The 11,536-nt window shown below is 40.6% G+C and overlaps 1 protein-coding gene across 1 annotated transcript; it reads right to left on the bottom strand.

Annotated features, from left to right (window-relative positions):
• Positions 1 to 349: 349 nt before the first annotated feature.
• Positions 350 to 9,126, bottom strand: LOC115380414 (SH2 domain-containing protein 7-like). Its single transcript, XM_030081593.1, has 6 exons — positions 8,975 to 9,126; positions 8,328 to 8,417; positions 7,990 to 8,155; positions 6,512 to 6,766; positions 938 to 1,648; positions 350 to 842 (listed from the first exon to the last, which is right to left on the bottom strand). The coding sequence occupies exons 1-6, from the start codon at positions 9,124 to 9,126 to the stop codon at positions 798 to 800; spliced, it is 1,419 nt and encodes a 472-aa protein (XP_029937453.1). The 3' UTR covers positions 350 to 797.
• Between the last annotated feature and the right edge of the window lie 2,410 nt (positions 9,127 to 11,536).

Here is an 11,536-nt window from a genome sequence, read left to right as displayed (position 1 = left end):
AAAGCTTTATTTAACCAGATGAAGACACAGCAGCACACAGATAAAACATAGAAGTTACCAAGAAACCATACAAAGAAAACCTGAGACCATTTTTTTTTCATAGTTTAAAACAGATATGAAATGTTAATAAATAAAAAAAGGAAAAGGACTAAATAGTATATTGTATAATGATGCGCAGTGACAACCATTTCATGAGTAATATAATATGTAGTGGCATTTATGTTTGAATAAAAAAAAAAAAATTGGCATCACAGATAGCTCATTACTTCACAGATTACCTTCACGAAAACATTTATTCAGTCTTTGTTTTTCTCTGTTTACTTACTTTCTCATTGAAAGGCAGATTAAGTAGTTGGGAGGGTACACCATTTAGTTGCGATAGGGTAAAAAAAAAAAAGATGAATGCCAATTAAGTGTTGACAAATTTAACTTATACATGCCTCATGTTTAGCACAATTCTTTTACCCCATCACAACCAAAAATAAGAGAAGGATTTCACTAAGAGCTCCATTCACTCCATTTTTATGTTTTTGCGGACATGTGATATCAAAATATTAAGTTTAAAAGACATTTAAAAGTGTTATATTAATGCCATGGGTTATCAGCCTTGGCATCCAGAGCTCAAACTATGAACCTGAGGGGTTTTATTCTCCCTTAAACTCTTCCATTACATTAGTAAATAAAGTGGTGTGCCCTCCCATTTCAAACTCCATAGTCTACCTGTAAATATGCAATAAACAAATATCAAAGAGTAGATTCTGTATCTGAATACAAAATTAGCCTGCCAGACATTGCTTTTATTTCTTCTTGTACTCAGGAAGGAACCACCTCCAGTTGATATTCTGCAAAGAGAAAACTGAGTGTAAGAAAATGGGCACAACTGTGTTCTACTGTCAGTAACATGAAGAACTCACTCTGATTGTTCTCAGACTCTTACATTTTTCCCCCATGTGGATTTTGACTTCTTGGTCTTCATGTCATCCAGCGTCTCATAGGTGTTGCTCTGGATGGTTGTGCCCTCAGGAATTTGCTCATAGGTGTCATCGGGGCGCCGGTGACTTAGAGCCGTCGGTCCCTGGGAAACCTCAGCATACATGCCATCTCCCTGCTGCGCCCTGGGCTTGTCAGAGCTCTGGTAGAGCGGGTTGGACTTCAATTGCTCCAGTGTGTCACTTGGGTGTTCTGGCAGGACCTGGCCATGTCTCATACTGTTCTTGGGGTCATCGAGTGAGTAAGTGTGGCAGGTGACCCTCTTGAGTGGAGTGGGTGATTGCGACACTGATGCAGTAAAAGAGGGGCTGCTGAGCTTATTGGAGTACTCGTCCTCCATACTTTTATGCAGCCGAGGTAGAGACTTGCTTCTGTTTTCAACCGGTGACAGCTCAGAGTATGTGGTGCCTGGTGCAGTGCTGTAATTTAGGTCCCCAGGATAGCTTGTGTCAGTGGTGTTAAAAGATAAGTCTTCCCCTCTGTCCGAATTAACCTTGCCATCTGTTTGCACTGGGTTTGTATTCCCACTCACTCTGTCTGCTTGGTTCAGGTTGATATGGGCATACTGGGTTTCACTGGAGTGTGACGTCTTGTCAGGCAGAGATCCACTCAGAGAGTGGCTCAGCGGAATTCCTCTTTTTGGTACTTGAGGTGTGACCTATGACAGGAAATATCAAAGAAAGAGAACATATGGTTTATTTATAACTGTAGATGTCATCAAGGCGACCAACTGACAGTGTCCTTTAAAAGTGACCCTTTTCAAGATTACAAATATTTAATAGAATTTCACTGTTGTCAGTCTGGAAAAGCCTATGAAACAGCACCTAGATCATGACAGGACACTAAAACTGTATACTGAAACCAAGAGTAGAGAAACTTTTTTTTTTTTAAAGGCTACATTAGGCCTTTGAAGTCACATCATCATTTGCCTCTCATGTGTTAGCATGTTTGAGATTTTACCTTTTTGCATGTTTTTTGTAACCTATCATGATTGGTGTAGTTAAAATAATAATAATAATAATAATTGCTAGTGGGTTAGCTATCTTTGATAACCTGTAATATTCAAGCAGAGTTGTAGTGATTCTCCTCCACTTAATGCTTTGGTTGTCATCCATGAACTCAGCGGTGAGCTAGGATGATTCTAGTCATAATTAGATTAGATCTGATTTCTAAGGCCTGTTAGTTTCATTGCAGGTTTGATAGACAGTTTTTATGTAGCTGTGGTCATCATATTCCTAAGTCATCAAATACTGCAACTTGGTCACGCCCCTTTCTTGTCTAATGCCAGTGCCAAAGGCACCCTTCAGCTAGAATGAGACACATTTGTCTTTCTCGCTTTTATCAAACATCAGTGTCAGGATCAGTGTTAGGATTGGGAAACAAAATTACTTGGATAAAGTTATGGGAAAACTGTCTTAAGACAGTTTTGGAGTTGCTGTGAGGTCTATTTTTTCACTCAGATGGAGCCAGGCTAATGACTCCCATAGACTTCAAGACTTTATGCTAAGCTAACACAAAATGCTACCCATAGGAACCAAACCACTGGATGTATAAGGGTGAAAATGGCATTGAAACATCCTGTCTCAGTTTGGTAAAGGAGTATTCCTTAACCAAGTTGTTTTTATGGCTAAACCTAAGGTTTCCCTAATCTTAACAAGGTTTTTTATGCCTAAACCTAAGCTTTCTGTAACCTACTTCCACTTCTTTCTCCTTTGGCTTATGGAACTGTCAGTCTTCTGTAAATAAGACAGAACTTATCTAAGCAGTAGTAAACTACATAACATTCACATACTAGCCCTGACTGAAACCTGGGTCCGTCCAGAAAACACAGGCACACCAGCTGAGCTTTCAGCTGACTGTGCTTTCGCTCACATGCTTCAATGGGTGAGGAGGTGGTAAGTGCACTCATTTGCACATAGTGGAAATTTACTAAGTTTTTTCCCCTGTGCAATTACTCATCCTTTGAATACCATGTAATCATGGTTACCACTCTCACTAAACTGATTGTGGTTGTCATAAATGCCTCGCAAGGGCTACTGGGGAACTTTGTAGTCGAACTAGACATGCTACTCTCAGCCATTCCTGAAGATGGCACCCCACTTTTTGTCATGGAAGACATGAATATCTTGACAAACCTCAAGTAGCTGACTTCCTTTCACTATTGTCATCATTTGACCTCACACAGGTCTCCACCGCCCCTACACACACTCGAAACTGCTCCACGTGCTCTGTCAGACCACTTCTTTAATCAATTCACAGCTAACATACCAGAACATCCTCATGCTTTGCCACAAAAGGTTTCCTTCAGATGAAACCTCCGGTCCTTCACACATACTCAGCTCTCCAATGAGGTCTCAGCTACCACGCCCCCTCATAATGAATTCTTCTCAATCCATGTCAATGATGCCACAGACATACTCTGTTGCTCTCTAACCACCTCTCAGACAGCACCTAAAGCGTCTGAGAGAAAAAGACACAAATCCAGAGATAATTACTGAGGTCCTACTGACCTCAGTAATTATCAGACTCTCATATTGGCATTTGCCTCTCACTAATAAAGTTCCAAAACCACTTATTATCAGGAAAAAATCATCAAAAGGTTTCTGCCAACAGTAATCAGTTTTCTGAGCCTAACCAACTCAGTATGCCCCTGCCAGCTAATGGGCCCCCATTCCTCTCATTTACCAATGTCACCAAGGAGCAAGTCTCCAAACTTATACGCGATTCTCATCCTGCTATCTGTCCGCTTGATCTTATTCATTCCAACCTTTTGCAGGACATTTCACCCACACTTACCCCTGCAATCACACGTCATCAACTCCTCACTCACATTGGGTGTGTTCCCCACAGCTTTTAGGCAGGCCCAAGTTACCCCACTGCTAAAGAAACCTACCCTCTAACCATCTCTGGTTGAAAATTACAGGCCAGTTTCACTCCTGTACCTGCTGTCCAAAACACTTCAGCATACAGTCTTTATCCAAGTCTCTGAATTTCTCATTGAGAATTACCTAAATGATGCAAACCAGTCTGGCCTCAAAAACAAACACTTTCCCAAGACTGCACTCCTGTCTGTAGTGGAAACAGTGTGATCAGCTAGAGCTGCCGGTCAGTCCTCCTCTGTCCTGCTTGTGCTTGACCTATCAGCTGCCTTTGACACAGTTAACACCAGATCCCCCTCTCTGCACTCACTGAGCTTGGCTTCTCAGGATCTGCCCTTCGCTGGTTTGAATCATACCTCTCAGGGAAATCCTTCAGAGTATCATGGAGAGGGGAAGTGTTACTGCTACTATTACTGCTCATACACAGGGGTACCTCAAGGGTCAGTGCTTGGTCACCTTCTCTTTTCAATATACATTGCCTCTTTTGGTGCAGTCATCCGCTCACATGGCTTTTCATATCACGCTTATACTGACGAAACCCAGCTCCTCCTATCATTCCATTCAGCCGACCCCACAGTCTTGGCATGAATATCAGTGTGCCTCACTAATATCTCAGCATGGATGAAGGAAAAACACCTTCAATTCAACCTGTCAAAGATTGAGCTCCACATCCTCCAAGCCAATCCCTCTGTACAACAGCAAATCAGTATCCAAGTAGATTCTACACAGCTCATCCCCACAAAATCTTCCAGAAACCTGGGAGTCATAATTGACGACCAACTGACCTTTAAGGAACATGTGGCTTCCGTGGCTTTCTCATGCTAATTTGACCTGTACAACAACAGGAACATCAGACGATACCTGAACATGCAGCACAACTCCTGGTACAGGTGCTTGTGATTTCCTGACTCAACTACTGCAACGCCTTAGTGGTACAGCTCCCAGCGGGTGCACTCAAGCCTCTGCAGATGATCCAGAACGTGGCAGTGCATCTGGTATACAACCAGCCACATGTCACTCCACTGTTCATATCCTTCCACTGGCTCCCAGTTGTTGCCCACATCAAATTCAATTCCTGGACACTACAAAGCAACAACCAAAACTTGTCCTACCTACCTGGACTCCCTCTTTCAGGTTTACACTCCCTCCTGCCCACTTCACTCCACCATGGAGCAGCACCTGGTGCTGCAAGCACAACAAGGCCCTAAATCACTAGCTAGACTCTTCTTTTCTGTGTTTCGTCTGTGGTGGAGCGAGCTACCAAACTCCATTCAATCTGCGGAGTCCCTCTCAGTCTTTAAGAGAAGAAACCCAACTAAAAACCCAACTCTTATGTACACCGCTCTGGATAAAAGTGTCTGCGAAATGCGAACTGTAATTGTTATTGTAATTGGGGCAACATGAAGAGTGAGCCAGCACTAGCAGAAAACTTCAAGAAAACTGCACTGTATTCTAGGTTTGAAACTTTCAGTCATGTACCACTTCCGGCCGCATCCAGTGATGTCACAGCAGGTACTTTGCCATTGACATCTGCTGAAAAATACTAGCCTTGACATCTCTGAATGCGTGTGACCAAAACTGCAACATGCCTGAAAGTTTCAACCTCTAGAGACTAGTGCAGCAGAAGTTTCCTGTCTTATGTGATTTAGAGCTGACTCACTCTTAAATGGTTGATATTGGCGAACTGATATATTGGTCTAACCCTAATATAGAATAAACTGTAGAAGCACGGCAGCCATTGTGGTTTTAAGCTTCAGTCTGGTCACATATATTGGTTGATGCAAGTTAGCTCTCAACTGGATGTCAGTGTTTAACCCTGTTAAGATTAATGATTGACTAAAATTTGGTTCATCAAGGAAAATCAAGAGATCCTGTTCTGAACGGCTTTGAGTGTTAAATCTGGTGTGACTGTGAGTATAATCGTAGTTTCATTTTGTTCCATTTTTTGCCTTCTTGATTATACATATTTATAGCCCGCATCTATCTAACAAAGATGATCTTTTTAAAAATTTGGCGGAAAAAACACTCTACCAATAAAAGTAATAGTTATAAGAAAATCAAAAAATCAGTCTATATCAGTAGGAGTTTAAGAGTAGCACCTATGTGCCTTATAAAACAGAGTCAAGAGTCAGACTCAAAATATCATCTGATCAGTTTACGTTTTTGTAAAGTTTGGAATGGCAGTTTTCTTATAAAGGCACTGCAGTATTTTTAGTCCAACAGAAGTGTGTTTAACATAAATAGAGTAGTGTGATAAAAAGATTTCATTTGTCTGTCTCTCCCATGTGACAAAAAGAACTTGTATAGTTTCAGATGTGCTGATAAATCTTATGAACACTTCAGCAGTTGTGCCCAATCACACACACACACACACACACACACACACAGTAAGTGAGGTAAGCAGATAAGCATAAACATTCATACCACATTACCACATAAGTTTCTCACACAACCTTGCCAATACCGACAATTATTTCAACATCTCTGAATGAGTTTTTGACTTCCACCTTACACTAAACAGAATATTGTGATGAACAAGTTCCTTTCCATGATGATGATATTGTATGAATAGCTACTGTAGCTAGGCTCTCTTCCAATATCTACAGGAAACTGTAATCAGTCACCTATAATTTAAATAATACCTGCAAGAGCGGTATTGTGCCCACAGACACAGTTCCTGTCAGCTTTTTGGCTTTAGATTTAGGCGGCAGTGCAGGGGGCTGAGCAACCGGACACTCATTTTGCTCCTGAATCCTTTGCTTATTCCCACAGTCACTCCTTTGGTGACTGTTACAGTTGCTCCTCTTGTCCCATAAAGTCAGCAGGGCCTGGACACTCACCCCAGACTTCTCTCTGGCTCCATAGTTCACTACATCATACAGCTCACCTGTGTTTGTCTGGAATGGAAATAACAGTCAGTATTGTTGTTGTGTTAATCTGTGCTTTTAAGCCCCATTTTAGAAATGATTTGTTTCTGTGTAAGTCAGATGTAGGTCCAAAATTCTCATGGTATTTGTCTTGAACAAGAAAAGAAGTGAAGTAGGCCAGTGGTGTTTGGATATGACATTTTAGCTTTAAAATTTGATCATTGATTGTACTACAAGTAAGCAAAATGGTGAACAAAATTTGATCAGTGGTGTAGCAGTTCTGGCATTTCAAAGTAAAAAAGTCTTTTTAAAATGTAGCAACCCCATCAAACTAACTGAGTGCCATTTTTGACACCAGAGCGCAGTACAAAGATGCATCATCCCTCTCAGTTTTGCCAAAATCAGACCTGATTTCATCATGCGTGGCACAATATGCTGTCTGCAGCAGTCATAACCTATAATAATTAGAAAAAAAAAAGACAGGCCTTTTTAACCTCAGGATTGACTAATTTTATCATCATAAGCAAATCTTTTTACATCTTTTACAACATGTTGAACTTGTATTTCTATCTGCCTCCAGTCTTTGAATCAAATCCTCACTGAATCAGTTTGAGTTACATCAATGAATCAAAATATTGACAAAGCCAGTAGTAGGATGGCAGTGTTTCAGCAGATAACGGAAAATTGCATTTTCAGCTGGGGCTTAACATAACATATTAACATATTATTGTCTCTTTAAAGAAAGCCTAAATATGATTATTCCATGGTAATATTCCATATATGCAACTGAACAGAGGGGCTGTATTTTATTTTTTGCTTTTCTTTTCTTTTCTTTTCTTTCTTTCTTTCTTTTTTTTTTTTTTTTTTTTTTTTGGTGCAAAAATGTACTGGAACTTAAAATGGAATTTTGTGCTTGACATCGTTCTTCCCACTGCATGTCCCGCACATGCCAACACCACAAATCGCGCACTTGCTGACATTATAATGTAAACTGTGTGTTGTACTTAAATGTAGCCTAATCTATTGTTTTCTATGCCAATCTACCTGAAAATGCTACCTTTTTAAGGTGTAAATTTATGTTGAATTTACTTACTGATGGCGCCTGAAAACATTTTCAGTGTGGGCTGTTTGGCTACCTCCATAACATTTTATTTTGAAAAAAGTGCTTCACATTAATGAAAGTGTGTGCCCTTGTTATCTGTACTGTACACACCCTGTCAGCTGGACGCAGAGGGTTCAGGGCCAGTACTTACGTCATCACAGCAAGAAGTAAGGCATTCTCCAAAGGGCTGGATAGGGCTGAGTTTGTGGTGCTCTATCAAGTCAGCAAGACTGCGGTGAGTCTGGCAGTCTCCTGAAATGACGAAGAGTCCACCTTGGTTTTGGTTGATAACAAAATGGCGGCATCTGTCGTTTCCCCTTGGATGAAATGCATGGGCAGTGAGGCACAGCGGTAGTGTAAAGACACTTCTTCTCAGCTTTCAACAATGGAATGCATACTGCAGGTGTTTTCTCAGAACTGAATACAGTTTGTGCAGAATGATATTTAATGGAACTGGTTATGGTGTTAATTTGTATGAATTTTCCTCACTTGTAAGAGAGGATGTAGCCAATGGTTTTATCACTGAGGCGAATGAGAAAAGAGCCCAGAGTCTTATCTCTCAACAGATCTTCCGCATCCCTGGGGCAGAGAGGTAGACAAGCGATTAAACAGGCAAATTAGTTACAAAAATAACAGTGTCATGTTCTGACAACCTTCCTGTGTGTCCTCTCTCTTTATCTGACTCATACACACCAACTAGAAGGCACTCGTTTCACTTCCATTTTAAGTTAAATTGACTTCTTGAACCTGTGAATATTCCCTTAGGAATGAAGTCTCTATCACTGTACTTACAGCTAAAAATGGTTGTTTTTAATGGGGTATAACCCACAACTGTATCACTACCAAAATGTAATCAAGCTCTGTCCCCCACATTGCATGGTTCAGTTTTTTGAGAATTTCTGCCGACAAACAAACTTCTAACAAGGATGAAAACATAACCTACTCAGTGGAGATAACTATAATATTTAAGTATACCTATTCTGTAACATTAAGCACAGGTGCTAAACAAATACAACTTTTAATGCCACCTTTAAACGTCAAGCATTGGAAAGTCTAAAGCTACAAGTAGCATCATAATTAGATTCCCTTCTACATCAAACTGTTCATGTGGCAAAGTTCTTTACTTTCTTCCTTACTTTCTAGACGTGAAGCCTTGAAACCAGCTAGGACAGTTGCCATGGGGCATGATGAGTGATGCCTGAGTGTCTCTGAACCAGCTTTTCACCAGCTCCTTCAGGCTTCCTTCTGAAGTGTCCGTCTGCAGGTCAACGCTCCGTGTCTTCTCCATCCTCACACCCTAATGGAAGCTTACAAATTCGTAATAGCACACCACACACACTGTACTGCACCATCCCTCTGCTCTGATGACGTTTATCTCTCAAATGAGGCAGACCAGGTGCCTCATTTGACTATATTTCCGCTGTGCGCCTCTCTTCTGAACAGTGGTATTGTCTCAGTTTATCTACTCATGACTCTGCCAAATTCATTTTACTACCACTGTTCCGCCTCTCAGATTCAACTATGACTGCATGCTCTCATTATAATAAATAAGCAGACAAATATTTATTTATATACACTACTCCACTGGTTACGAATTCCGTCACAAAGCAGAGGTTAATACAGAAACACTGGGTAGAACCACAAACAAATTACTAGAATAGCACTCAGAGGTGCAACACCAGCGCTGCTTTCATGAACCAAGGTGTCACACATGGCCAAGGACAAATTGAGTCTGACCTGTGTATTGTAATTATCGTGGCAGCAGTGGCGGATACAGAACATGGCTAATGGGTGGGCCTAAAAAATTCTGGATGGGCCTGTTATTTCATTTTGTTTATTTTTTTAACCGCCTTTTGACAGCGTGTAGCGCGACGTAGTACGTCAGTCACGCAAGAAAGTTTTTTTTTTTCTTCCTTTTTTGTTTTTGCTGTCTAGCCTATATACCTGTTTGCATATTTGTAAACAAGCATAAAATAAACGTTGGAAAAAGGACATTAAAACATTTAGTTATTTAGTTTTATTTTTTGGTCTTGAATCTGATAGGGTGGGCAAGCTGTCAATCTGGGTGGGCCTACGCCCATCCAGGCCCACCCGTAGATCCGCCTCAGCGTGGCAGTCTGTGAAAAAATTCTTAGCATTTTTTTTTTTTATTGCAACACCAACAAATTACAGACAATACAACAGGTTGTATAATACATTTTGATTGTTTAACCCAACCACCCTCTATCCCCCAGGTCTTGTCCCAATTCAGATGCAGCCCTATCCCAAGCTTCCATTCCTTAAATAGAGATATATTTCTTGGAGATTAAATTTTCATAGATGTGTGACACTATCTGTTTTGTACCTGTATCCTACTTACAACAGGATGTTCTTTTAAATCCAACCCCCATAGAACACTATAAGCTTCCCAGGCTGACCTTACTCTGAAATAGAAGAGAGTGGTTACCAGTATTATACTGAAAGACAAGTTCTTGAAAGCTGAGGATAGTGTTTGGCTCATTAATAGTTTGAAGAGTCATAATACCTTTATCCTGCCAAGTTTATACTGAATGGTTTCCTCCCAGATAGAAGGTGACTATTATTCTATATCGGAGATGACTTGCACCATACACTTTTAAAATTTAGGAATTTTCTGCTGCTGTAAACACAATAATTAACCTGAAACCACAAATACATATATTACTAAGTGGGATCTGAATCACTAGAACGCTGGACACTGGCAAGAATACTGGCTTTGTAGACAGAAGAAAAGGGAATGAACAGTGTGTGATGATCTGCGTGGCAGATCATCATGTAGAAGTATTGTCACTGAAATTGTCATCTACACGATGGAAATGAATGGCTTATCTGTTTGTTTCTGTTAGGTGCCTGATCATGTGGGTGTGGAGAGACATGAGCAGGTCCATATTCTGGCCAATAAGTCAGAATTCAGCATGTAGACCTACAGACTGAAGCTAAGACATTCATTGGAACATTTGCACATTCCGTCTGGCAGGAATACTGGGATGATGGTGAAAGTGGAAGACATCTGTACAATATACAAAGATGTGTTGGTGCTGGTAGAATGTACATTATGTATTTATTTGATCTAATTTTGTATATGACTGGCAACCCTTGATGTCCATCTTTGGGTCTTTTGGGTGCCCAGTGTATCTGCCACATGTCACAGACAAATTTCCACTTGGACAATGCATCTACCAGTTTTTCTAATGGCTTCACAAGTTTCTGATATTTTTAGTGAATTGAAGCCCACGGCCTACACCTACACAAGAAAGTTCCCTTCACAATTTAGTGAGGCCATGTCAGTAGAGTATAGACTGCAGTGCTAACAATGCAAAGTGGTCTGGCCATTGTGAAAAGTGTGAAAAGTGACTGAAAGCATCATTGAATTGAAATGAATTGTTGCAGCTGCTCCAGATCACCAGCAGAGGTCTACGAAGGCCAAAAAACTCTTCAAGCTCCATTCCAATGTCAGCTCTCCAGCCTCCAGTCTTCACCTTTATGGAAAAATCTACTGATTAGCTTTTTGTGAAGAGACATATAGCAGACATATACATATAGCTGTTTCTGGATGGCATTTAGTGTAGATGTAATGTCAGTTACAAGTCTCTTCTTTTCATACACACACAAAAAGAAGAAAAAACAACAACTTTCATGGATTGTGAATCATGTATTATCAGTTCAGGGCCTTGCCTTGC

The sequence above is a fragment of the Myripristis murdjan genome, chromosome 3, assembly GCF_902150065.1.
Source record: "Myripristis murdjan chromosome 3, fMyrMur1.1, whole genome shotgun sequence".
Lineage (NCBI taxonomy): Eukaryota > Metazoa > Chordata > Actinopteri > Holocentriformes > Holocentridae > Myripristis > Myripristis murdjan.
The sequence above is the reverse complement of the archived record's forward strand: the minus strand, read 5'-3'. Positions and strand labels throughout refer to the sequence as shown.